Raw genomic sequence first — 26947 nt, 5'->3', positions numbered from 1 at the left:
TGCCACACACACCAATCCTCCGGCAACTGCTGCTTCCAAGCCCTCCTTATCCTGTTCTGCAGCACCATGGGTGTCCAGTTGGTGGGAGGATCCACCATCATCCCCACCAGAGGTAGTCCATAATGGGTCTTGAATATTATTCGGAGAGGCTACTCCCTGCCTTCGAAACCTCCGCTCTCCCTTACCTTCAACACAAGATTGGCTGACAGAGGATCATCTGTGTTTGCTCTGCGAGGAAGGTACGGCTCTCTTGGCCAAGAGCACCATAGAGCGGGTTCTGATATTAGAAGTAGGCAGTGGTTGCTTTTCCCGCGACTTTCTGATACCCAAAAAGAACAAAGGTCTTCAGCCTGTCCTAGACCTCCGAACCGTCAATCTGTTCCTCAAAAAGGAGAAATTCAAGATGCTCACTCTAGCTCAGGTTTTGTCTGCCCTAGACCAAGGAGACTGGATGGTATCGTATGACTTAAGTATTTTCATGTTCGTTGGCATGTGTAGCTGCAGATACACATGCTGTGCACATCCCGCCATCTGGTGTTGGGCTCGGAGTGTTACAAGTTGTTTTTCTTCAAAGAAGTCTTTTCGAGTCACGACACCGAGGGACTCCTCCCATTTCGACTCCATTGCGCATGGGCGTCGACTCCATCTTAGATTGTTTTTTTTCCGCCATCGGGTTCGGACGTGTTCCTTTTCGCTCCGTGTTTCGGGTCGGAAAGTTAGTTAGAATCTCGGAAAAAACTTCGGTATTGTTTGCGTTCGGTATCGGGTTAGTTACAACAGATCGACACCGAATTTTGAAGAGCTCCGGTGGCCCTTCGGGGTTTTTTCGATCCCCCGTCGGGGCCTGGTCGGCCCGGCCACGTGAGACTTCAAGGCTGATGGAACGGACCCCATTCCGCTTCTGTCCAAAATGCCATAACAAGTATCCGTATACGGATCAGCATCTGGTCTGTAACTTGTGCTTGTCCCCAGAGCACAAGGAAGATACTTGTGAGGCCTGTCGAGCGTTTCGGTCCAGAAAGACGTTAAGAGACCGAACAGCCAGAAGACTGCAGATGGCGTCGACGCCGACAGGACAAGAGCTTTTCGAGGAGGAAGAGGAAGCTTTCTCTATCCAAGAGTCGGACTCGGAAGAGCTCGAGGCCGAAGAAATGCCGAAAACCGTGAGTAAGACGTCAAAACATAAGACTCACGAGAAGTCAACAAAAGCCCAGGGGACGCCACCGCCAACAGGCCATGGCTTAACCCAAAAAATAGGTGACCGAGCCAAGGCACCGAAAAAGGGCACGCTGGTGTCGAAGTCATCCGACTCCGGTCGAGATACCGCCACACAGCAATCTCCGGCCCGAGACATCGGCTCAGAGAAATTTCGGCACTGTGACAGCGGCACCGAACAAATTCAGCGCCGAGAAACCACCACGCCGAAAATTACAAAGGTTTCTTCGGAGCCTAAAAAGACGTCCGAAAAAGTTTCGGTTCCGAAACATCCAGCCTCGGAGCCGAAAACTGGTTCCTATACAGAGGAACAAGGATTGTCCTCCCAAATGCAAAAACATAGATTTGGAGAGGAACTTCAAGCTGTAGAGCCAGACTATACTCAAAGGAGGTTCCACATTCATCAAGACACAGGGAAGATAACCACTCTTCCCCCAATTAAAATAAAAAGAAAACTTGCCTTTCAAAAAAAGGACAAGGAGCCACAGGCAAAGGTGGCAAAGAAAACAACTCCACCACCGTCTCCACCACCATCAGTGCACAAATCACGAGTAGCAACTCCTCCACTGATGCACGCCCCGACTCATACTGCCATGAGTCAAGATGATCCTGATGCATGGGACCTTTACGATGCTCCAGTATCGGACAACAGCCCAGACTCGTACCCTGCCAGGCCGTCCCCTCCTGAGGACAGTACATCTTACACACAGGTGATCGCAAGGGCAGCTGCTTTCCATAACGTCACCTTGCATTCCGAACCAATTGAGGATGACTTTTTGTTTAACACGCTATCCTCCACTCATAGCCAATACCAAAGACTACCTATGCTCCCAGGAATGCTAAAACATTCAAAACAAATCTTTCAGGATCCTGTTAAAGGCCGAGCCATAACTCCAAGGGTGGAGAAAAAGTACAAGCCACCGCCAACAGATCCTGTTTATATTACAACCCAGTTAACACCGGATTCAGTAGTTGTCGGGGCAGCTCGTAAGAGAGTGAACTCTCATACCTCGGGGGACGCACCACCTCCAGACAAAGAGAGTCGCAAATTTGATGCTGCGGGCAAAAGGGTTGCAGCACAAGCAGCAAACCAATGGCGCATTGCCAATTCACAAGCACTTTTGGCAAGATATGATAGAGCTCACTGGGATGAGATGCAACATTTAATAGTACACTTACCCAAGGAGTTCCAAAAAAGAGCACAACAAGTGGTGGAAGAAGGACAAAGTATCTCTAATAATCAGATACGGTCTTCAATGGATGCAGCAGATATGGCTGCAAGGACAGTAAATACTGCAATAACAATAAGAAGGCACGCATGGCTGCGCACGTCAGGTTTCAAGCCGGAAATTCAACAAGCCGTGCTAAATATGCCATTTAATGAACAGCAGTTGTTTGGGCCGGAAGTCGACACTGCTATTGATAAACTCAAGAAAGACACTGATACAGCAAAAGCCATGGGCGCACTCTACTCCCCGCAGAGCAGAGGCACATTTCGCAAAACACCTTTTAGGGGAGGGTTTCGAGGACAACCTACAGAAACCACAACATCACAAACAAGGCCCACTTACCAAAGCCAATATCAGCGGGGAAGTTTTCGGGGGCAATATAGAGGGGGACAATTCCCAAAAAATAGAGGAAAATTCCAAAGCCCCAAAAGTCCTCAAAATAAGCAGTGACTTACAAGTCACACATCCCCATCACATAACACCTGTGGGGGGAAGACTAAGCCAATTTTACAAACATTGGGAGGAGATAACAACAGATACTTGGGTACTAGCAATTATCCAGCATGGTTATTGCATAGAATTTCTCGAATTCCCTCCAACAGTCCCACCGAAAACACACAGTATGTCAAAACAACATATAAATCTTCTAGGATTAGAAGTTCAAGCATTGCTCCAAAAAGAGGCAATAGAATTAGTACCAAAACAAGAACTAAACACAGGAGTTTACTCACTGTACTTTCTGATACCCAAAAAAGACAAAACTCTAAGACCTATACTAGATCTCAGAATATTAAATACATACATCAAATCAGACCACTTTCACATGGTTACATTACAAGAAGTAATCCCACTGCTCAAACAACAAGACTACATGACAACACTGGATCTAAAGGATGCATATTTCCATATACCAATACATCCTTCACACAGAAAGTATCTAAGGTTTGTATTCCAAGGGATACATTACCAATTCAAAGTGTTGCCATTCGGAATAACGACTGCGCCAAGAGTTTTTACAAAATGTCTAGCAGTAGTAGCTGCACATATCAGAAGGCAGCAAATACATGTGTTCCCGTACCTAGACGAATGGTTAATCAAAACCAACACGCAAATACAGTGTTCACAACACACAAATTATGTTATAGAAACCCTACACAAACTAGGTTTCTCAATCAATTACTCAAAGTCACACCTTCTGCCGTGTCAAACACAGCAATACCTAGGAGCAACAATCAACACAGTAAAAGGAATTGCCACTCCAAGTCCACAAAGAGTCCAAACATTCCACAATGTAATACAAGCCATGTATCCAAACCAAAAGATACAGGTCAAATTAGTAATGAAACTCCTAGGCATGATGTCCTCATGCATAGCCATTGTCCCAAACGCAAGGTTGCACATGCGGCCCTTACAACAGTGCCTAGCATCACAGTGGTCACAGGCACAGGGTCAACTTCTAGATCTGGTGTTGATAGACCGCCAAACATACATCTCGCTTCAATGGTGGAACAGTATAAATTTAAACCAAGGGCGGCCTTTTCAAGACCCAGTGCCACAATAAGTAATAACGACAGATGCATCCATGACAGGGTGGGGAGCACTCCTCAATCAGCACAGCATCCAAGGACAATGGGACATTCAGCAAAGACAGTTTCATATAAACCACTTAGAACTGTTAGCTGTGTTTCTAGCGCTCAAAGCATTTCAACCCATAATAACCCACAAATACACTCTTGTCAAAACAGACAACATGACAACAATGTATTACCTAAACAAACAGGGAGGAACACACTCGACACAGTTGTGTCTCCTAACACAAAAAATATGGCATTGGGCGATTCACAACCACATTCGCCTAATAGCACAATTTATTCCAGGGATTCAGAATCAGTTAGCAGACAATCTCTCTCGGGATCACCAACAGATCCACGAATGGGAAATTCACCCCCAAATACTGAACACTTACTTCATAATGTGGGGAACGCCACAAATAGATCTATTTGCAACAAAAGAAAACTCAAAATGCCAAAACTTCGCATCCAGGTACCCACAACATCAGTCTCAGGGCAATGCACTGTGGATGAACTGGTCAGGGATATTTGCGTACGCTTTTCCCCCTCTCCCACTTCTTCCATATCTAGTAAACAAGTTGAGTCAAAACAAACTCAAACTCATACTAATAGCACCAACATGGGCAAGGCAACCTTGGTACACAACACTACTAGACCTATCAGTAGTACCTCATGTCAAACTGCCAAACAGACCAGATCTGTTAACACAACACAAACAACAGATCAGACATCCAAATCCAGCATCGCTGAATCTAGCAATTTGGCTCCTGAAATCCTAGAATTCGGGCACTTAGACCTCACACAGGAATGTATGGAGGTCATAAAACAAGCTAGAAAACCTACCACTAGACACTGCTATGCAAATAAGTGGAAAAGATTTGTTTATTACTGCCATAATAATCAAATTCAACCTTTACACGCATCTGCAAAAGAGATAGTAGGATACTTACTACATTTGCAAAAATCTAAACTAGCTTTCTCTTCCATTAAAATACATCTTACGGCAATTTCAGCTTACCTGCAAATTACGCACTCAACTTCATTGTTTAGGATACCAGTCATAAAAGCGTTTATGGAAGGCCTAAAGAGAATTATACCACCAAGAACACCACCAGTTCCTTCATGGAACCTCAACATTGTCTTAACACGACTCATGGGTCCACCTTTTGAGCCCATGCACTCTTGTGAAATGCAATACTTAACGTGGAAAGTAGCATTTTTAATTGCCATCACATCTCTAAGAAGAGTGAGTGAAATTCAAGCAATTACCATTCAAGAACCATTTATTCAAATACACAAGAATAAAGTTGTTCTACGGACCAATCCTAAATTTTTACCAAAAGTAATCTCACCGTTCCACTTGAATCAAACTGTAGAATTACCAGTGTTCTTCCCACAGCCAGATTCTGTAGCTGAAAGAGCACTACATACATTAGACATCAAAAGAGCACTAATGTACTACATTGACAGAACAAAACTAATTCGAAAGACAAAACAACTATTTATCGCCTTTCAAAAACCTCATACAGGAAATCCAATTTCAAAACAAGGCATTGCTAGATGGATAGTTAAGTGCATTCAAACCTGCTATCTTAAAGCTAAAAGAGAACTGCCTATTACACCAAATGGACACTAAACCAGAAAGAAGGGTGCTACCATGGCCTTTCTAGGAAATATTCCAATGAACGAAATATGTAAGGCAGCAACATGGTCTACGCCTCATACATTTACCAAGCACTACTGTGTAGATGTGTTAACTGCACAACAAGCAACAGTAGGTCAAGCTGTACTAAGAACATTATTTCAAACTACTTCAACTCCTACAGGCTGAACCACCGCTTTTGGGGAGATAACTGCTTACTAGTCTATGCACAGCATGTGTATCTGCAGCTACACATGCCATCGAACGGAAAATGTCACTTACCCAGTGTACATCTGTTTGTGGCATTAGCCGCTGCAGATTCACATGCGCCCACCCGCCTCCCCGGGAGCCTGTAGCCGTTTAGAAGTAGATCTTAAACATTTGTACATTTGTAAATATATTACTTGAAACTTCATTATGTACATACGCATTCACTCCATTGCATGGGCACTATTACTAGCATACACAACTCCTACCTCACCCTCTGCGGGGAAAACAATCTAAGATGGAGTCGATGCCCATGCGCAATGGAGTCGAAATGGGAGGAGTCCCTCGGTCTCGTGACTCGAAAAGACTTCTTTGGAGAAAAACAACTTGTAACACTCCGAGCCCAACACCAGATGGCGGGATGTGCACAGCATGTGAATCTGCAGCGACTAATGCCACGAACAGATGTACACTGGGTAAGTGACATTTTCCATTCTCATCTTGCCTTCCCTCATGCGTTACCTGAGGTTCGGGGTAGGCCACTAGCATTTTCAGTTCACAGTGCTCCCCTTTGGCCTTACCAGCTCTCCTCAGGTGTTGACCAAGGTGATGGCAGTTGTTGCAGCTCATCTGTGGAGATTAGGGGTGTCAGTCTTCCCCTATCGCACCGACTGACTGTTGAAGGTGGGCTCGCCCCAGGCTGTCATCTCCCACCTCCAGACTACAGAGGGCTTCCTGCATTTGCTTTGTGTGGGAAAATGCCACTGTTGGCATGGTTACCCCGTAACATTTTGCCATTTGTTGATGCTAGTTATGATTGGAAGTGTGCTGGGACCCTGCTAACCAGGCCCCAGCACCAGTGTTCTTTCTCTAAAACTGTATCTTTGTCTCCACAATTGGCACAGCCTGGCACACAGAAAAGTCCCTTGTAAACTGTACACCTGGTAGCAAGGGCCCTGGGGCCAGGGAAGGTCTCTAAGGGTTGCAGCATGTATTATGCCACCCTGGGGACCCCTCACTCACCACATGCTCACTGCCTCACAGCTTGTGTGTGCTGGTGGGGAGAAAAAGACTAAGTCAACATGGCACACCCCTCAGGGTGCCATGCCCACAACCCACCAACCCACTGCCTGTGGCATAGGTAAGTCACCCCCCCAGCAGGCCTTACAGCCCCAAGGCAGGGTGCACTATACCACATTTGAGGTCATAGCTGCATGAAAACTCTGCCCCTACAGTGTCTAAGCCAAATCTTAGACGTTGTAAGTGCAGAGTAGCCATAAAGGGTAATTGTCTGGGAGTTTGTCGAGCACAAACTCCACAGTTCCATAATGGCTGCACTGAATACTGGGAAGTTTGGTTTCAAACTTCTCAGCACAACAAATCCACACTGATGCCAGTGTGGGATTTATTTAGAAATGTACACAGAGGGCATCTTAGAGATGCCCCCTGTATTCCAGCCCAACTACTATTGCTAGGCTGTAGGGAAATGGCTCCCTGTTGCAGTTACCCCCCACTTTTTGCCTGAGATTGATGCTGACTTGACTGAGAAGTGTGCTGGGACCCTGCTAACCAGTACCCAACACTAGTGTTCTTTCACTAAAAATGTACCGATGTTTCCATAATTGGCACATCCCTGGCACACAGATAAGTCCCAGTGGTCCCAAGTGCCCTGTGACCAGGGAAGGTCCCTAAGGGCTGCAGCATGTATTGTGCCACCCTAAGGGACCCCTCATCTAACACATGCACACTGCCATTGCAGATTGTGTGTGTTGGTGGGGGAAAAGGCAGAGTCGACATTGCATCCCCTCAGGATGCCATGCACACAAAATACTGCCTGTGGCATAGGTAAGTCACCCCTCTAGCAGGTCTTACAGCCCTAAGGCAGGGTGCACTATACCACAGGTGAGGACATAGCTGCATGAGCGATATGCCCCTACAGTGTCTAGGTCTATTCTTAGACATTGTAAGTACAATGAGGCCATACTAAGTAATTGGTCTGGGAGTTTTTCAAAACGAACTCCCCAGCTCCATAATGGCTACACTGAATACTGGGAAGTTTGTTATCAAACTTGTCAGAATAATAATCCCACACTGAAGCCAGTGCTGGATTTATTAAAAAAAATGCACACAGAGGACATCCCAGAAGATGCGCCCTGTATTTTATCCAATCCTTCAGTGCAGGACTGACTGGTCTGTGCCAGTCTGCCACTGAGATGAGTTTCTGACCCCCTGGGGTGAGAGCCTTTGTGCTGTCTGAGGCCAGAAACAAAGCCTGCACTGGGTGGAGGTGCTTAACAACTCCCCCCATGCAGGAACTGTAATACCTAGCAGTGAGCCTCAAAGGCTCAGGCTTCGTGTTGCAATGCCTCAGGGCACTCCAGTTAGTTAAGATGCCCGCCCCCTGGACACAGCCCACACTTTTGGCGGCAAGTCCAGAGGAGATAATAAGAAAAACAAGGAGTCACCACCCACCAGCCAGTACAGCCCCTAAGGTGCCCTAAGGTTAGGTGACCCCTGCCTTTAGAAATCCTCCATCTCGGTTTTGGAGGATTCCCCCAATAGAAATAGGGATGTGCCCCCCATCCCCTCAGGGAGGAGGCACACAGAGGGAGCCACACTCAAGGGCAGTAGCCATTGGCTACTGCCCCCCAGACCTAAACACACCCCTAAATTATTTAGGGGCGACCCTGAACCAGGAAATCAGATTCCTGCAACCTACAACAAGAAGGCCTGCTGAACTAAAAGCCCCACAGAGAAGACGGAAACAACTGACTTGGCCCCAGCCCTACTGGCCTGTCTCCAGATTCAAAGAACCTGCACAGCGACGCATCCAGTGGGACCAGCGACCTCAGAGGACTGCCCTGCACCCAAAGGACCAAGAACCTCCCGAGAACAGCAACACTGTTCAGAAACAGCAACAAACTTGCTACTTTGAAACAACTTTAAAGAGACTCTCACTTCCCACCAGAAGCGTGAGTCTTCACACTCTGCACCTGACGGCCCGGCTCCAGTACAGGACAACAAACACTGCTGAGAGGACTCCTAGGCGAGTCCATCGACGTGGACACCCTGAGTCGACCTCCTTGCACCCCCACGTTGACGCTTGCAGAGAGGATTCAGAGGGCTTCTCCTGACCACGACTGCTTGGTAACAAAGGAACCCGACACCTGGACCAAGCACTGCACTTGCAGCCCCCAGGACCGAGAGGAACCACCTACCAGTGACCACCAGGCAGCCCTCATCCTAGCCCAGTCAGTGGCTGGCCCAAGAAGCCCCCCTGTGCCCTGCCTGCATCGTCTAAGTGACTCCTGGGTCCTCAATTGCTTTCTATAGCAAACCTGATGCCTACTTTGTCTACTGCACCGAGCCACCCCTGTGCCGCTGAGGGTGTGTTTAGTGGGCTTGTATGTTACCCCCAGTCATCTACAAAACCCTCCTGGTCTGCTCCCTGAGGACGCAGGTACTTAGCTGTAAGCAGACTAGGACCGGAGCACCCTTGTTCTTCATAGGCGCCTATGTGTTTTGGGCCCTCCTTTGACCTCTGCACCTGACCGGCCCTGTGTTGCTGGTCCAGTGACTTTGGGGTTGCCTTGAACCCCCAACTGTGGGCTGCCTATGCCCAGGAGACTGACTGTGTAAGTACTTTACTTACCTCAGAAACTCAACCTTACTTACCTCCCCCAGGAACTGTAGATTTTTGCACTGTGTCCACTTTTAAAATAACGTATTGCCATTTTAACTAAAACTGTGTACCGCTGATTTAACTCAAAATTCCTTACTTACCTATGTGGAGTACCTTGCATTTTATGTATTTACTTCAAATCTTGAATCTTGTGGTTCTAAAATAAGTTAAGAAAATATATTTTTCTATATAAAAACTATTGGCCTGGAGTTAAGTCTTTGAGTGTGTGTTCCTCCTTTATTGCCTGTGTGTGTACAACATATGCTTAACACTACCCTCTGATAAGCCTATTGCTCGACCACACTATCACAAAATAGAGCATTAGAATTATCTAATTTTGCCACTATCGTACCTCTAAGGGGAACCCTTGGACTCTGCGCACACTAGCTCTCACTTTGAGATAGTATATACAGAGCCAACTTCCTACAGCTTATCTGAGGGTAGTTTTAAGCATTTGTTGTACACACACACACAGGCAATAAATGAGGAACACATACCCAAAGACTTAACTCCAGGCCAATAGGTTTTATATAGAAAAATATCAGAAACTCGTCTCAGTGGCAGGCTGGCACAGACCAGTCAGACCTGCACTAAAGGATTGGGTAACATACAGGGGGCATCTCTAAGATGCCCTCTGTGTACATTTTTTAATAAATCCAGCACTGGCATCAGTGTGGGTTTATTATTCTGAGAAGTTTGATACCAACCCAGTATTCAGTGTAGCCATTATCGAGCTGTGGTGTGTCGTTTAAAAAAACTCCCAGACGATCTACTTAATATGGCTACCCTGTATTTACAATGTCCAAAAATTGATTTAAAACACTGTAGGGGCATATTGCTAATGCAGCTATGCCCTCATCTGTGGTATAGTGCACCCTGCCTTAGGGCTGTAAGGCCTGCTAGAGGGGTGACTTAACTATGCTACAGGCAGTATTTTGTGTGCATGGCATCCTGAGGGAGATGCCATGTGGACTTGGCCTTTTTCTTCCCACTAACACACACAATCTGCAATGGCAGTGTGCATGTGTTAGGTGAGGGGTCCCTTATGATGTCACAACACATGCTGCAGCCCTTAGGGACTTTCCTCGGTCACATGCCCTTGGTACCACTGGTACCTTTTACAAGGGACTTATATGTGTATCAATTGTGGAAACAATGGTACATTTTTAGTGAAAGAACACTGGCGCTGGGGCCTGGTTAGCAAGGTCCCAGCACACTTCACACGTCAACATCAATATCAGGGAAGAAAGTGGGGGGTAACTGCAACAGGGAGCCATTTTCCTACACACTCTCTCCCCCTCTGCCCCCCAAGCCTACAGGCGAGGAGACTCAGGCAAAGCTGGGAAAGTCTTCATAGTCTGTCAGGCAAGGAAGAGTAGGGAAAACAGGCTGATTTGTTTCAGGGCCTACTCTGCCTTCCATCTTCCTGTTCAGGTCATACCCTCTGGGGAACTGACCCACTTCCACAGTGATAGGACCCAGTCTGAATTGCTTCTTGACTGTGTTGTAAGTGTCTTCACCCATTGTCTCTATTTTGGTGTTGGAGGTATCCACCTCTGCTAATCTTATCTTAGCCAGGGTCAACCCTAGCTTACCCAAAGAGGTTACCCATAGCTGGAGTAACCCCATCATGACCAACAGGGTCAGGGGGCCTAACTTGCTATTTGGCATGGGGTCAGACCACCAGGCCAAGGACTGTACAGCCATAAAGGCCAACAGAGGCCACTGACAACTGCCAGTGCCCAGACCCACACCTTTAGCTCTTAACCACAAAGGGAAGGGGCTAAGTTACAGGCTTGTTTGGGTTCAGGGTGCCTGTCTGCTGTGATAGAGTGAGGGGTTACTACATCTTGTAGTAAACACCCTTCTTCCACTCTTTCTTCTGTTAGGTGAGGAGCCACCCACTCATGCTTAACAGTTGCCTGACTAGCCAGGACTTCTTGTGGATCAGGTTGGACTTTACCAGGGCCACTTTTGGAGTTCTCCCCTACTGGAGCAGAATCTACTTGGCTTGCTGGAACCTTGGCTAAAGGTTGTCCACACTTCCTGCACTGTTTTCTTTTCTTTTTCTTCTGGGGCCTACTTGCAGTTACTGCAGGGGCAGCACCTCCAGAATCCTTGTGAGAGGACTGGCACTGGACCAGTTCCTCTTGACTCTGACTAACCTCTGGGTAGTTATTTCCAAGGGCACAATCGAGGGGGAGGTCTGTACTGACTACCACCCTTCTCCAGCTAAAAGTCCCACACAGTTCTAGGGGCACAAAAGCCACAGACCTATCAGTGACCTTGCCTGGGCTAATTCTTACTCTGGCAGTCTCACCTGGGATGTACTGGTTTGAGAACACCAGCCTGTCATGCACAATAGTGTGACTGGCACAAGTGTCTCTCAGGGCAGTGGCTGCTGGCATTCCATTCACCAGCAGGTGAATCTGTTAAGTAATTGAATGATAAACTGCATCAACATCTGGTCGACCTAGGTCCAATTTCTCCCCAAGAATTGGGAAAGAAGGCAGACCACTGGGTCAAGACTGGGGTGACCAAGACTTGCACAGGGGGTGACCAAAAGAAAGTGGTCACAAAGCCTCCCCAGGGGAAGACTGGTGAGACATCCAAGGGCAAAAGTAAAGTCTTCTACAGGGCCCCAAAACCCTACTCAGGAGGGTGGGCCCAGTCCTCTTCACAGTCCACAAATGGGTATAAGGGTAAAAACCTTGATCCCAAGAAGGCCTGGTGTCGAAACTGTAGTCAGCATGGACTCCAAACTGGAGACAAGGCCTGTCCAAAGAAAAGTCCCACAACAACTACTACCCCAGTTAGCACTGGAATATCCAGTCTCCTGGTGGGATCAACAGTGTGCCCAGAGGAAATCAGGGTTCACACTGAAGCTACATTAGTCTCTGAGGGAGGGGTGGATTTAGCCACACTTGCTGCCTGGCCGCCTAACATGCAAAAATACAGACAGCAGCTCTTAATCAATGGGACTAGAGTTGAAGCCCTGAGGGATACAGGTGCCAGTGTCACAATGGTGACAGACAAACTGGTTTCCCCAGGACAGTACCTGGCTGGTCCATCCCATGGCAATGGTAACTTTAGAATGGTCACTGGCCTGAAACAGTTGATAGTCTCCTCTGCAATTCCAGTAGAATGTATGCTAGGGAATGATCTGGAGTCCTCACCATGGGCTAAGGTAGAGTTCAAGACCCATGCAGCCACGCTGGGAATCCGTGAACTTCTGTGTGTCAAGACAAGGGCACAGAGCAAGGCTCAGGGTGAAAAAAAAGTGTTGGAGTCTGGAATAATGGCCCAACCTTACAAGAGAAAAGGAAAGAAGACTGGGAAACAGCTTCAGCACAGCAAAAGAAACAAAATCTATCTTCCCAGGAAGATGTTCTATCCCCTGAGGGAACTGAGTCCATGGAGCTGGAGCCTTACCAGGTTGAGCTCTTGGGCCCAGGGGGGCCCTCAAAGGAACAGCTGTGTAAGGGGCAAGAAACTTGTCCCTCTCTTGAAGGCCTAAGACAGCAAGCAGCTAAGCAAGAAAAAGCATCGGTCAGTGGAAACCACAGGGTCTACTGGGAAGATGGGCTCCTTTACACTGAGGCAAGAGATCCAAAACCTGGTGCCACTAGGAGAGTGGTAGTGCCTCAGGAGGTTAGGGAGTTCATTCTGACCTTAGCCCATGACCTTCCACTTGCTGGGCATTTGGGACAAACCAAGACATGGGAGAGATTAGTCAACCATTTCTATTGGCCCAATATGTCCCAGAATGTAAAGGAGCTTTGCACCTCCTGTGTCAAGGCCCCCCTCATTCCACTTCCAGTGGTGAGGGTACCCTTTGAGAGAGTGGGAGTGGATATAGTGGGTCCACTCGGACCTCCCACAGCATCAGGGAACCAGTATATCCTGGTGGTAGTGGATCATGCTATCAGGTACCCTGAAGCAATTCACCTTAAGTCCACTACTGCCCCTGCAGTAGCAAAGTACTCCAGTGGCGGCTGGATCCAGTGTGCAAAGCAGGTGTCAGGTTTTGTATTGGTTTCAATGGAGAGTCCCGGGATCACTCTAGCGGTGCAGGCAGGTCACATGGGTGCTTCTCGGGCCAGCCACCACCTGGGCTAGTCAGAGGGTCGCCTGGGGGGGTCACTCCTGTACTGAAGTTCGGTTCCTTCTGGTCCTGGGGCTGCGGGTGCAGTGCTTGGTCCAGGCGTCGGGTCCCTTGTTACAGGCAGTCACGGTCAGGAGGAGCCTCTGGATTCTCTCTGCAGGCGTCTCTATGGGGGTCCAGGAGGGTCGTCTTGGGCTACTCACGGGGGTCGCAGTAGCCTGGGAGTCCTCTCTGTGGTGTTGGTTCTCTGGTTCTCGAGCCGGTAGTGTCGGGTGCAGAATGTGAAGTCTCATGCTTCCGGCGGGAAGAGTGAGGTCTTTTAAAGTTGCAGAAAAGTTTCACGTTTGTTGCAGATTGTTGAGCAGAGCTGCTGCTCACTGGAGTTTCTTGGTCTTGGGGTCAGGGCAGTCCTCTGAGGCTTCAGAGGTCGCTAGTCCCTTTTGGATGCGTCGCTGGTTGCAGGATTTCGAGTCAGGAGACAGGCCGGTAGGGCTGGGGACAAAGCGTTGTCGTCTTCCGTCGTCTCTGCAGGGCTTGTAGTTCAGCAGTCCTTCTTGTTTCAGGTTGCAGGAATCTGATTTCCTGGGTTCTGGGGTGCCCTTAAATACTAAATTTTAGGGTGTGTTTAGGTCTGGGAGGGCAGTAGCCAATGGCTACTGTCCTGGAGGATGGCTCCCTGAGGGGAAGGGGGCACATCCCTAATCCTGTTGGGGGAATCCTTCAAAACTAAGATGGAGGTTTTCCTAATTATTTCCTCCAGCGTTGCCGCCAAAAGTGGGGGCAGTGGCCGGAGGGGCGGGCATCTCCACTAGCTGGGATGTCCTGGGACGCTGTAACAAAGAGGGTGAGCCTTTGAGGCTCACGGCCAGGTTTTAGGAGGTGTGAAGCACCTCCACCCAGTGCAGGCTTTGTTCCTGGCTACAGGTTGACAAAGACACTCTCCCAATGTGGCCAGAAACTTGTCTGGTTGTGGCAGCCTGGCAGAAACTGGCCAGCCCCACACTAGATGTTGGGTTGGTATTCAGGGGCATCTCGGGGTCTGTTTTTCAATAAATCCCACACTGGCATCAGTGTGCAGTTATTCCAAACTTCCCAGATGTCAGTGTAGCCATTATGGAACTGTGGAGTTCGTGTTTGACAAACTCCCAGACCATATACTCTTTATGGATACCCTGCACTTACAGGTTTTGCTTAGACACGGTAGGGGCATAGTGTGCATGCACTTATGCCCTCACTGTGGTATAGTGCACCCTGCCTTAGGGCTGTAAGGCCTGCTAGAGGGGTGACTTAACTATGCCACAGGCAGTGAGAGGTGGGCATGGCACCCTGAGTGGAGTGCCATGTCAACTTGGTAATTTTCTCCCCACTAGCACACACAAGCTGTGAGGCAGTGTGCATGTGCTGAGTGAGGGGTCCCCAGGGTGGAATAAGACATGCTGCAGCCCTTAGACACCTTCCCTGGCATCAGGGCCCTTGGTACAAGGGGTACCATTAACAAGGGATTTATCTGTGTGCCAGGGCTGTGCCAATTGTGGGAACAAAGGTACAGTTTATTGCCTGTATGTGTACAACAAATGCTTAACACTGCCCTCTGATAAGCCTACTGCTCGACCACGCTACCACAAAATAGAGCATTAGAATTATCTACTTTTGCCACTATCTTACCTCTAAGGGGAACCCTTGGACTCTGTGCACACTATTTCTTACTTTGAAATAGTATATAAACAGCCAACTTCCTACAGGGAATCTCTCCGTCAAGGTCCAGGTCTCTGAAGGAACTGCGAGAGACCTGCAGTGGTGGTTTACGAACCAGGCTTGGGTCAAGGGCAGATCCCTCTCCTTTCCCCAACCAGATCCTACGGTGGTGACAGATGTCACTCCTAGGAAGGGGTGGCCACATGGGAGAGACGGAGATCAGAGGCATTTGGTCTCCGGCGGAAACAGGGCTCCATATCAATCATCTGGAGGTCCGAGCAATTCGACTAGCATTGAAAGCATTTCTTCCCTCCCTCAAGGGGAAAGCAGTGCAGGAGTTCACAGACAACACCACTGCCATGTGGTATTGCAACAAACAAGGTGGAGTGGGGTCATGGACCCCTTGTCAAGAGGCCCTTCACCTCTGGACTTGGCTGGAACATCAGGGCATTTCCCTGGTGGTTCAACACCTGGCAGGTTCCTTGAATGCCAGATCAGACAAACTCAGCCGACAATGCGTGATCGATCACGAATGGTGTCTCCATCCAGAGGTGGCGCAAGGTCTCTTTCTGCGGTGGGGAGATTCTCAGTTAGACTTGTTTGCCTCCCTAGAGAACGCGCAGTGTCAGCTGTTTTGCACATTGGAGTTTCCAAGGCGGCACTCTGCGACGCTTTTCGGCATGAGTGGCATTCAGGCCTCCTACACGCCTTTCTGCCTATACCACTCCTGCCCAGAGTTCCGAAGATCAAGCAAGACCGGGCCCAAGTAATACTGGTGGCTCCTGACTGGGCACGAAGAGTCTGGTATTCCGAGCTGTTGAGCATGGTCGGAGCTCACCTGATCAGACTGCCGCTTCTGGAGTATCTTCTGTAGCAGCAGCAGGGGAGGGTTCTCCACCCAAACCTGTCAACTCTGCGGCTTCATGCATGGAGATGGAGTGGCAACAGTTGACATCTTTTGACCTGCCACCTGAAATCTGTGACGTTATCTTGGCAGCCAGGCGTCCCTCAACCAAAACTATATACACCTTTCGTTGGAAGAAATTTGTGGCTTGGTCCATCAACAAATCTGTCGATCCTCTATCTGCTCCTCTTTCTCAAGTCCTTCTCTTTATTCTTTCCCTTTCCCAGCAGGGTTCCACCTTGGGCACTGTTAAGGGATATCTTTCTGCTGTCTTTGCTCTCTTAAGGTTACCAGATTAGCCTTCCTTATTTAAATCTCCTATAGTTGGGAGGTTTCTTAAAGGCCTCACACATCTCTTTCCTCCTATCCCATTCATCATGCCCCAATGGGATCTCAACCTGGTCTTAACATACCTTATGTGTACCCCATTTGAACCGCTTCACAACTGTCCTTTATGGCTCTTAACTATCAAGACTGTCTTATTAGTTGCCATTACTTCTGCCTGCTGAGTTAGTGAACTCCAGGCTCTGTCATCTAAGCCACTATTTTTCTTGCCATACATCCTAACAGTGTTGCTTCGCACAAGGGCTTTTTTTCTACCTATGGTAGTTTCACCCTTCCATGTCAGACAGCCCACATCACCTTGCCTACCTTTTATGCACCCCCACATCCCTTTCATGAAAAGGAGAGACTCCACCGTCTGGACCCAAAAAGAGCGTTGGCGTTCAATCTTGATCGTACCAAAGACTTCCGGGTGGACGATCAACTCTTTGTGGGATAGGTGGGTGCAAAGAAGGGGAAGGCGGTGCAAAAAAGGACCATTTCACAATAGGTACTCGTATGCATCAAAATGTGCTATGCTCTGGCTAAAAAGTAACCTCCCTAAGGTTTACGAGTTCACCCCACCAGAGCTACTGCTGCTACCACAGCGCTAGCATGGGGCGTTCCAGTCCTGGATATCTATCAGGCAACAATGTGGGCATCTCGTCTCACTTTTACTGAACAGTACTGCCTAGACAATGAGGTCCAAAGGGACGGCTACTTTGGCCGTTCGGTCCTGTAGGACATTTTGGCGTGATCTTGGTTTGCAGCTCACCACCGGGGATGGTATTGCTCGGGTATCTATTCATAGGTAAGGATCTGCATAGGAAATTGGCTCTGTATATACTATCTCAAAGTGAGAGATAGTGTGCACAGAGTCCAGGGGTTCCCCTTAGAGGTTGATAGTGGCAAAATTAGATTATACTAATGCTCTATTTTGTGGTAGTGTGGTCGAGCAGTAGGCTTATCAGAGGGTAGTGTTAAGCATTTGTAGTATACACAGAGGCATTAAATGAGAACACACACTCAAAGACTTAACTCCAGACCAATAGGTTTTATTATAGAAAAATATTATTTTCCTATTTTATTTTAAAACCACAAAATTCAGAATTCAGGTAAGTGCATAAATAGTAAGGTACCTGTTCATAGGTAAATATGGAACTTTGATTTAAAACAGTAATGTACACAGTTTTGGCAACAATGGCAATAGGCTATTTGAAAAGTGGACACAGTGCAAAAAAACAGTTCCTAGGTGAGGTAGGTAAAGGTTAGTTTGTCAGGTAAGTAAAGCACTTACAGGTTCAGTCTCCGGGGCATATGCAGCCCATCGTTGGGGGTTCAAGTCAACACCAAACACCCAGCACCAGCAACACAGGACCGGTCAGGTGCAGAGGGCAAAGTAGGGCCCAAATATCCTAGGTGCCTTTGGAGATCAGGGGTGCTGCGGTTCCAGTCTGCTAGCAGGTAAGTACCTGGGTCCTCGGGGAGCAGACAGGGGGGTTTTGTAGAGCACTGGGGGGTGGGGGGGTGTCACAAACAGGCACACAAAATACACCCTCAGCAGCACAGGGGTGGCCGGGTACAGTGTGCATAGTAGGTGTCCGGTTTTAGGTTGAAATCAATGGAGAGACCCGGGGGTCACTCTGGCGAGGCAGGCAAGGCCACAGGGTGGCTTCTCGGGCCAGCCACCGATGAAGGGTGCCTGCTGGTCAGTCTGCACCGATATTTGGTTTCTCTCGGGCCTGGGGGCTGCGGGTGCCGTGCTTCTTCCAGGCGTCTGGTTCTTTGTTACCGGGCAGTCGCGGTCAGGGGGGCGCCTCTGGATTCTCTCCGCAGGCGTCGCTGTGGGAGTGCAGGGAGTTTGTCTCAGGGTGTCAATGTCGTGGGAGTCGCCTGGGGGTCCTTGCTGCAGTGTTTTTCTCTAGACACGAGCCGGGGGCATCGGATGCATAGTGTTGGGGACTCACGCTTCCGGAGTGAGGCTGGAGTCCCTTTAAAGTTGGTTGCTTCTTGGTTGTTTAGACAAAGCCGCTGTCCTCAGGAGTTTCTTGGTCCTTTGGTTTCGAGGACAGTCCTCTGAGTCGGCAGAGGTCGTTGGTCCCGCTGGATGCGTCGCTGTTGCAAGGTTCTTTGAGTCTCTGCGGAGCTTTCAGGTCCGCATTCCTTATTATTTCAGGTCGTCAGGAATCTGTTTTCCTGGGTTCAGGGTTACCCCGAAATACTCAATTTAGGGGTGCGTTTAGTGTTGAAAGGCATTAGCCAGTGTCTACTGTTCCTGAGGGTGGCTACACCCTCCTTGTCTCTTCTCCCTGTGGGGAGGAGGGGCACATCCCTAATCCTATTGGCGGGAATATTCCTAAGCAAGATGGAGGATTTCTAAGGAAGGGGTCACCTCAGCTCAGGACACCTTGGGGGCTGTCCTGGCTGGAGGGTGACTCCTTGTTTTTCTCATTATCTCCTTCGGACTTGGGGGCTGTGTCCCGGGGGTGGGCATCACTACTAGCTGGAGTGCCCTGGGGTGCTGTAACACCAGGCTTGAGCCTTTGAGGCTCACCGCCAGGTGTTACAGTTCCTGCAGGGGGCGGGGGTGAAGCACCTCCACCCAGTACAGACTTTGTTACTGGTCACAGAGTGCACAAAGGCACTCCCCCCTTGTGGCCAGAAACCCATCTGGATGTCGCAGGCTGGCAGAAACTGGTCAGTCTAGCACTAGTAGTTGGGCTGGTGTACAGTGGGCATCTTTAAGATGCCCTCTTTGTGTATTTTTCAATAAATCCCTCACTGGCATCAGTGTGGATTTATTGTGCTGAGGAGTTTAATACCAAACTTCCCAGTATTCAGTGTAGCCAATATAGAACTTAGGAGTTCATGTTTGACAAACTCCCAGACCATATATTCTTTATGGCTACCATGCACTTACTATGTCTAAGAATTGGCTTAGACACTGTAGGGGCATAGAGCTCATGCAGCTATGCCCTCACCTGTGGTATAGTGCACCCTGCTTTAGGGATGTAAGGCCTGCTAGAGGGGTGACTTACCTATGCCCCAGGCAATGGGTTGAGGGCATGGCACCGTGAGGGGAGTGCCATGTCGACTTAGTCTTTTTCTCCCCACCAGCGCACACAAGCTGTGAGGCAGTGTGCATGTGCTAAGTGAGGGGTCCCCCAGGGTGACATAATACATGCTGCATCCCTTAGAGACCTTCCCTGGCCACAGGGCCCTTGGTGCCAGGGGTACCATTTACAAGGGACTTATCTGTGTGCCAGGGTTGGGCCCATTGTGGAGACAAAGGTACAGTTTATGGACAGAACACTGGTGCTGTGGCCTGGTTAGCAGGGTCCCAGCACACTTTCAATCATAACTAACATCAGCAAAAGGTTAGGGGGTAACCATGCCAAGAGAGGCATTTTCCTGCAATCTGCAACTAGAAATCTCTAGAAGATGTACAAGTTACTTACCTTCGGTAACGAAATATCTGGTAGAGACATATTCTAGTTGCAGATTCCTTACCGACCCGCTCATGCTTCCCGCACTGCGAACTGATTTCTAGGGACAGGAACTTTCCCTTATGGGCCCTCATTTTGACGCACCACTCAGTGTTCTTAATGGCTCCGTGCTACTAGCGTGGAAAGTCATGAAAAGAAACTGACATCAGCGCACCGGGATGGCGCCTATACAAGACCACAACGTCATCACAGTGGGCATGACGCCAACAACGCCCACAGTGTCGACCGACGCCACCTGACGGCGCCCAGAGGTACTGCCTGAAGAAAAATCTCCGGACCCAGTCTGACGCCTGGGGAAATTTAAAGGTAAGGAATCTGCAACTAGAATATGTCTCTATCAGATATTTAGTTACTGAAGGTAAGTACCTTGTACTTTAAGCAGTTGTAGACCCATGAGTAGGGAATCTGCAAACCTTTGGTTAAGAAATGCTGGACTAGAAGGTCATGTCAGAATTACTTTATTGCCATAATTCTCTTAATGGTAGTAGAATGGCTCTTTCCCGACTGATAATGCAATTGAAGGGACAATGATACTCCCAGAATCGCAGGTTTGAACAAAATCTTAGAATATCGTTAAACTGCCAACAATGTTATGGCTGCCTGCGTTAGCAGACATCTACCAACAAAATAAACGCCTGGTTTATGTACTTTTCCTACTGTGCAAAGCGAGAAGGTTCTTGAAATATTAACACGTCTTTTCTCGTGGAAGCAGTCTTACTTTCCTAATGCCAGTGTTTCCATGTCGTACGAGTTAGCAGTGAAATAGACTGATAAAGAGACATTCGGAGGCATTGATCAAAGCAGTCACTTGCTTTCATCTGCCTTTTTAACTTTTTTCTTTTTTTTCCGGCTTTTTAGTCTCCGAGCATGGACTAACACTCCACTCTAACACTCCACACTAACACACTCCCATTCACTTCTCCCCAAAGGTGCATTACATTTTCATTATACACTCGATTTCAGTTTGCAGCCTCTGAAATATGGCTCTGAAATTAATATCCCTTAAGTTCTCATTAAATGCAGTAGGACGGATTGCATGCAATGCAGGAGGTGTTTTTTTTGTGCAGTGCCGTACAATTCAGGCTTCATTTTCCATAAGCATCGGTCTCCATCTTTCAAAGATTACTTCATTAGGGTTGAGTACAGCAACTTTGTCAAGAGAATATCATGTAAGTAAATTTTTCCTTAGTCCTGTGCTTTCCAAACTTTTTAGAACCATGACACACTTCTTAGAATGACACCTTTGTGACCCACTTACCTTTATTGGACATGAGTGTTTTTTTTTTTTTTGTGTTTTTTTTAATGTAACTAAAGCTTTGTGTGTAGCGCATTGTCATTTAGAGCAAATATTCCATGTAAATGGACACTGACTTTGCACATACATACAGTTTTACTGTCAGAACTACATAGCATGCTAATGATAATATTTGGAGAATGTGTTTTTGTGAATATTTATTTGTGCATCACCAAACAGTGTTTTGATTTTGTTTTGGTCCTGTTTAAATTTGTTTCGAGCGCACTTAAGAATTCAAAAAATGTGCTTCAGTTTTGCTTCAATAGCTGCTAAATGTGTACAGTTCTCTTACATGTATTTACATTTTGTTGACCGTCGAAAAAACATTAGAGCCTTACCTTTCACCCTCCCTGTACTCCAGTAAGATGATCACACAATTCATTTAAGACTCCTCTTACCTTGCATTTAGAGAAAGAAAACTAAACACCAATCGCACAGCAATTTACCAGACGCCAGAGCCTGACATTTTACCTCTCTGAAGCAGTGGTACATATGACAAGTTATACATAGAATTTAAAAGCATTTTTATTTATTGCTCCTACTTTCCTGACTCACAAAAATCGGCTCGCGTCCCGAACACCAATTTGGAAAAGAATGCCTTAGTCAATTTCTTCTCTGGACAAAATTATCCTCCGTTGAACCCCTAACCAACCCCTTTAGTGAATTGATTTGCTAGAAAAACCTTCCACCAACTGGTAGATTGTTTGCTAACTTATAAAATCATATTCGTTCTTTATAAAAGTTTTAGGGTTCTTTAAATTTGAATTTGGAGAATGATGTAAAGATATCGAAAAAAATAACTGAAATTGCACTAAAGTTAATTACAAGTATTTGTTTTTCTCTTGCTTTTTATCCTATCTATACTTGTTGAAAATCTATAATATGTAGTTTAATTTCTAATATGTTAAGTTATAATAGAAAATATTATTTTTGCGGGCTGAAATCTCTTCTAGATGCACATGCTTTGCATAATTTTGCCATCTGGTATCTAGAGTGATAATACTAATATATTGTTTTCGTCACTGGGCATTGATGTGGGTGGAGTTGTTTGACCATAAGTCCACAAAGCCCGCTACATGACATCCTGTTAAGTAACTGGTATCTTTAACACTCAAGGATCCATAAACAACAGCTGTATGTCCCACCATGCCCATTGTAAATTATCTGGCACTCCAATCTTTGTAACTCCTTTCCCAATTTGTTGCAAGTGGTTTCCGATCAGTCTCGATCACAGCGTAATGGCCTCTTCTGTGAGGACAGCCTAGACCATAGAAGGGGCTTAAGTTGTTGAAGCAAGGAAGCAAGTCTGAAATTCCTCCATTAAGGACTGAATGAGTTCTTGTTTAAAGGAAAGTTAATTGGTGCTGCTTGCTACCATCTATTTAATAGAAATGTTACTTTGTTACAGAATGGGACTATATTTACTGTAACGTTAGCCTCCTCTGTATAACACAAAGGGACTATATTAGTGCAGACTTGCCTCATACATTTGTGAATTGTGTAAAATGAGAAAGAAATTGAGGGGGATCCAAATTGTTGTACAAATGAGGTCAGTTACAGCTGTCACTGGGTAAATTCAGGTGGATGCAGGCAGTAGAGCTGCAACTCATAGTTAAAATAATTAGGTGTCATTTAAAATTGGATGATTTGTGGTCAGCTGAAGACCATGTTGGTCCAGCACTTTGTTTGATAACTGCATCCGGGCTGGAACATTGACAACTAAATAGTTGGCAGTCTCATTAGGTATTATAAGTCCTGTGTGATAACTCATGATTGTTCTGTTAAATGTCTAGAATACTTTAACATGGTAATCAATGAAGTTTGAATCCTTTTGTGTAGTGTGTTTTTTTTTTTTTTTTTTTTTTAATGTATCAAGGTAGGTCTTGTTACCAGAGGTCCACGTCTGATAGATTTATTTATTCTGTTTGGGGAAAGTACCTGGTCCTTTTCATCCGTCAACTGGGTATTCCTTTGTTATGTTAATTTTATTGTCTAGCATAAAGTAATTTTTCTTTTTTTCTTTTCATACCTTGCAGGATTATGACCTTTGCGTTAACTGCTACAACACTAAGAGACATGAGCACAAGATGGTTAAATGGGGCCTTGGCCTGGATGAGGAGAGTAACAACCAGGGAGATGCACAGTCCAAGAGTCCCCAAGAATCTCGGCGTCTGAGCATCCAGCGTTGTATCCAGTCCCTGGTTCATGCCTGCCAGTGCCGTAATGCCAATTGTTCGTTGCCTTCCTGCCAGAAGATGAAGCGAGTGGTCCAACACACCAAGGGCTGCAAGCGCAAGACAAATGGTGGATGTCCAGTATGCAAACAGCTTATAGCACTTTGTTGTTATCATGCGAAGCACTGCCAAGAGAACAAGTGTCCCGTGCCCTTCTGCCTCAACATCAAACACAAACTTAGGCAACAACAGATTCAGCACCGCCTCCAGCAAGCCCAGCTAATGCGACGCAGGATTGCCACCATGAACACCCGCAATGTGCCTCAGCAAAGCTTGCCTTCGCCTACCTCAGCAACACCTGGTACTCCAACACAACAGCCGAGCACCCCACAGACTCCGCAGCCTCCTCCTCAACCTCTTCCTTCACCTGTCAACATAGCATCGCCTGGATTCCCTGCCATGGTTCGTGCTCAGCCACCAGTTACTGCTCCGCAAGGCAAGCCAGCTAACCAGGTAGTCCCAGCTCCTCTTCCTCCGCCACCTGCTGCTCAGCCTCCGCCAGCTGCAGTGGAAGCTGCCCGTCAGATTGAGAGAGAAGCACAGCAGCAACAGCTTTATCGAGTCACCAACATCAACAGTAGCTTAGCTTCAGGTCGCCCAGGAATTGTAAACCAAGCTGTTGGTACGGTGAACCAGTTACAGCAGGTGCCCATTAGTGTACCACGACCTAACCCAGTTAATGGCCCTCCGGTCATAGGCAACCTGCAACCTGGACAGTGGCAAACTGCCCCCATGCCTCAGCAGCAAGGATTGCCAAGACCTGTTATCCCGTTGTCAGCACAGCAAGCAGTGGCTGGACCACGAATGCCAGGGGTCCCACAGCAGCCCCGTAACATCCCCCCCAATGCACTTCAAGACCTTCTGCGGACTTTGAAATCGCCCAGTTCTCCTCAACAACAGCAGCAAGTTCTAAATATCTTGAAGTCCAACCCTCAACTTATGGCAGCATTTATTAAACAAAGAACTGCTAAATATGTGGCCAACCAACCTGGCATGCAACCACAACAACCCAACATGCAGCAGCCACAGACTGGAATGCAGCAAACGCAACCTGTAATGCAGCAGTCAGCAATGCACCCTCAGCCCAACCTGCAGAACATAAATGTAATGCAGGTGGGTGTCCAAAGACCCGCTGTGCCTCCCCAACAACAAGGAATGGGAGGTCTGAACACCCAGACTCAAACCATTGGCATTATGAATCCAGGCCACAACCCTAGCCTAGCAAATGTGAGTCCGCAGTACAGGGAGATTATACGGAGACAGATTTTACAGCAGCAGCAACAGGGAACTGCAGGCATGGCTGCTGGAATAGCTGGACACAGCCAGTTTCAGCAGCCTCAAGGACCTGGGGGTTACTCTCAAACGTTGCAGCGGATGCAGCAGCACCTTTCAATTCAAGGTGGAACAATTGGACAAATGCCTCAAATGGGCCAACTGAATCAGCTTGGTCAGGCTGCCATTGGTAGTGAAGGAGCACCTAGCATTCAGCAAGCACTTCAGCAGCGACTCTTACAGCAGCAGCAACTGAAGCAGCAGATGGGCTCGCCTAGCCAAGCCAATCTAATGAGCCCCCAACAGCACTTGCTTACTGGACAACCATCTGCATCTCATCTTCCCGGTCAGCAGATGGCCACCTCTCTCAGTAGTCAAGTGCGTTCTCCAGCCCCTGTTCAGTCCCCCCGTCCCCAATCCCAACCTTCACATTCCAGTCCGTCCCCAAGGATACAGCCTTCTCCACATCATGTCTCACCTCAGACAGGTTCCCCACACCCAGGACTTGTGGCAACCATGGTTGGCTCCATGGATCAGGGGCACTTAGGCAACCCAGAACAGAGTGCAATGCTTCCACAGTTGAACACACCGAATAGGAGTGTGTTATCGAACGAATTATCCCTGGTGGGTGACACCACGGGTGACACTCTAGAAAAATTTGTGGAGGGTTTGTAGCATCTGTGGAGGTTTCTCCTTTCCTGTTTTCTTTCATGTTCTTTGGTCATTTTGTACTGCTAAGTGTCAGACTTCTAGGCTGCTTTTCATTCCTAGATTGGACTGAAAATTCCTAAACATGGAATGATTAATTGCTGTTAAAAAACAAAGTAAACATTACAAAGAATATATTTTTTTGTTAAAACCAGGAAGGTAAACTATATGAGCAGGTTTTTTTTTCTATTTTGTTGTTACTGTTCACTCGTTTCTTAAAAAAAGAAATTTCTTTTTTTTTAATGGGGAAAAGAAGTTTATTATATTCATATTTTTTAATTTGTATTTGTGACTTCTGAGCATTTGCTGTTCACAACAAAACGATGAAAAGGAACAATTTAGAAACCTTTCTTTAAAGGCAAACACTATTCCACCTGAATCCAAGCAGCTTTTTTCCGAGTTAACCAGATTTTTTTTTTCTTCAGTAATGAAATCTCTGCTGGCATTTTCAAGTGTTCCCTTTGGGGCATGAGGGTAGAAGACCCTCCCTCCTGTCTCAGAGATAGGAATTGACTTTGCACAGACACACAAACACACTAATACTGTCTGACCACCCCTTGTCTTGCAGATGTGGACACTGTTGCTTTTATTCTCTGGCAAAAAGAAACTGTTTTAACCAGCAAAACAACTTACACAGAAGAGATGGGAAACATGAGGATATGGGACGATTTCTTTATAGGCTGTGCTTAATTTAAGACAAAGGAGTTTTTTCTTTTTTTTTCTTTTTTTGGGGTGCGGGGAGGTAACCTGCTTTCTTCTGCGTGAAACTTGAAAATGAGGAAAAGCAATTCTAAATATGTAAATCATGCGATCCCTGTAATTACTTATAAATAAGGAATACAAAGAAGACTTAATCACTGTATAGAATGCGAAAAAAGAGGCCCATTGAGAAAAGGAGTAGTTCATTTCTTCCTTCTATATCATATTGTGAAATATACTTTGTGCAGCAGGCAACAGGATGGTCCTCCTTGAATCCATGTATATGCCATTAACACTTTCCTGTTTTTGTTTCTTTTTGTTATGAAAATGTTGTTTTCAACATTGTATTTGGACTATGCATGTCTTTTTTCATTGTACATAAAGTATTGCTCAAAATTGATATAAATTACTGAAGTTTCTTAACCTGTTTTCTGTCCTTTGAAGTTCATGTGAGGATGTTTAATCTGTATTTTTGATGTACTTTGTTCTAAGTGCTCCGTCTGAGAACTTAGGTTCAGTCACGGATCTGGTAATTTGAATTTTTAAAGGCTACTACTTCCTGAAGATCTAGATATGTGCTATAGATACCTGTTAAAGATACATTTGACCATAGCATGATATGGATGCCTGAGCATCTCTGTAGTGCAGAATGGCATCAGCAAC

General features: G+C 46.9%; 1 protein-coding gene across 1 annotated transcript in view; it reads left to right on the top strand.

The window, feature by feature from the left end:
- Window positions 1-26707, top strand: part of CREBBP (CREB binding protein) — a 1321122-nt gene extending 1294415 nt beyond the window's left edge. Inside the window, exon 31 of the mRNA XM_069210450.1 lies at window positions 23408-26707. Within this exon, the coding sequence (XP_069066551.1) occupies window positions 23408-25552 (2145 nt within the window). The 3' untranslated portion in view covers window positions 25553-26707. The remainder of the gene's footprint in view (window positions 1-23407) is intronic.
- Window positions 26708-26947: the final 240 nt, after the last annotated feature.

This window comes from Pleurodeles waltl, chromosome 10 (assembly GCF_031143425.1).
Source record: "Pleurodeles waltl isolate 20211129_DDA chromosome 10, aPleWal1.hap1.20221129, whole genome shotgun sequence".
Taxonomy (NCBI): domain Eukaryota; kingdom Metazoa; phylum Chordata; class Amphibia; order Caudata; family Salamandridae; genus Pleurodeles; species Pleurodeles waltl.
Note: the sequence above shows the minus strand (reverse complement) of the source record. Positions and strands in the feature narration are given on the sequence as shown.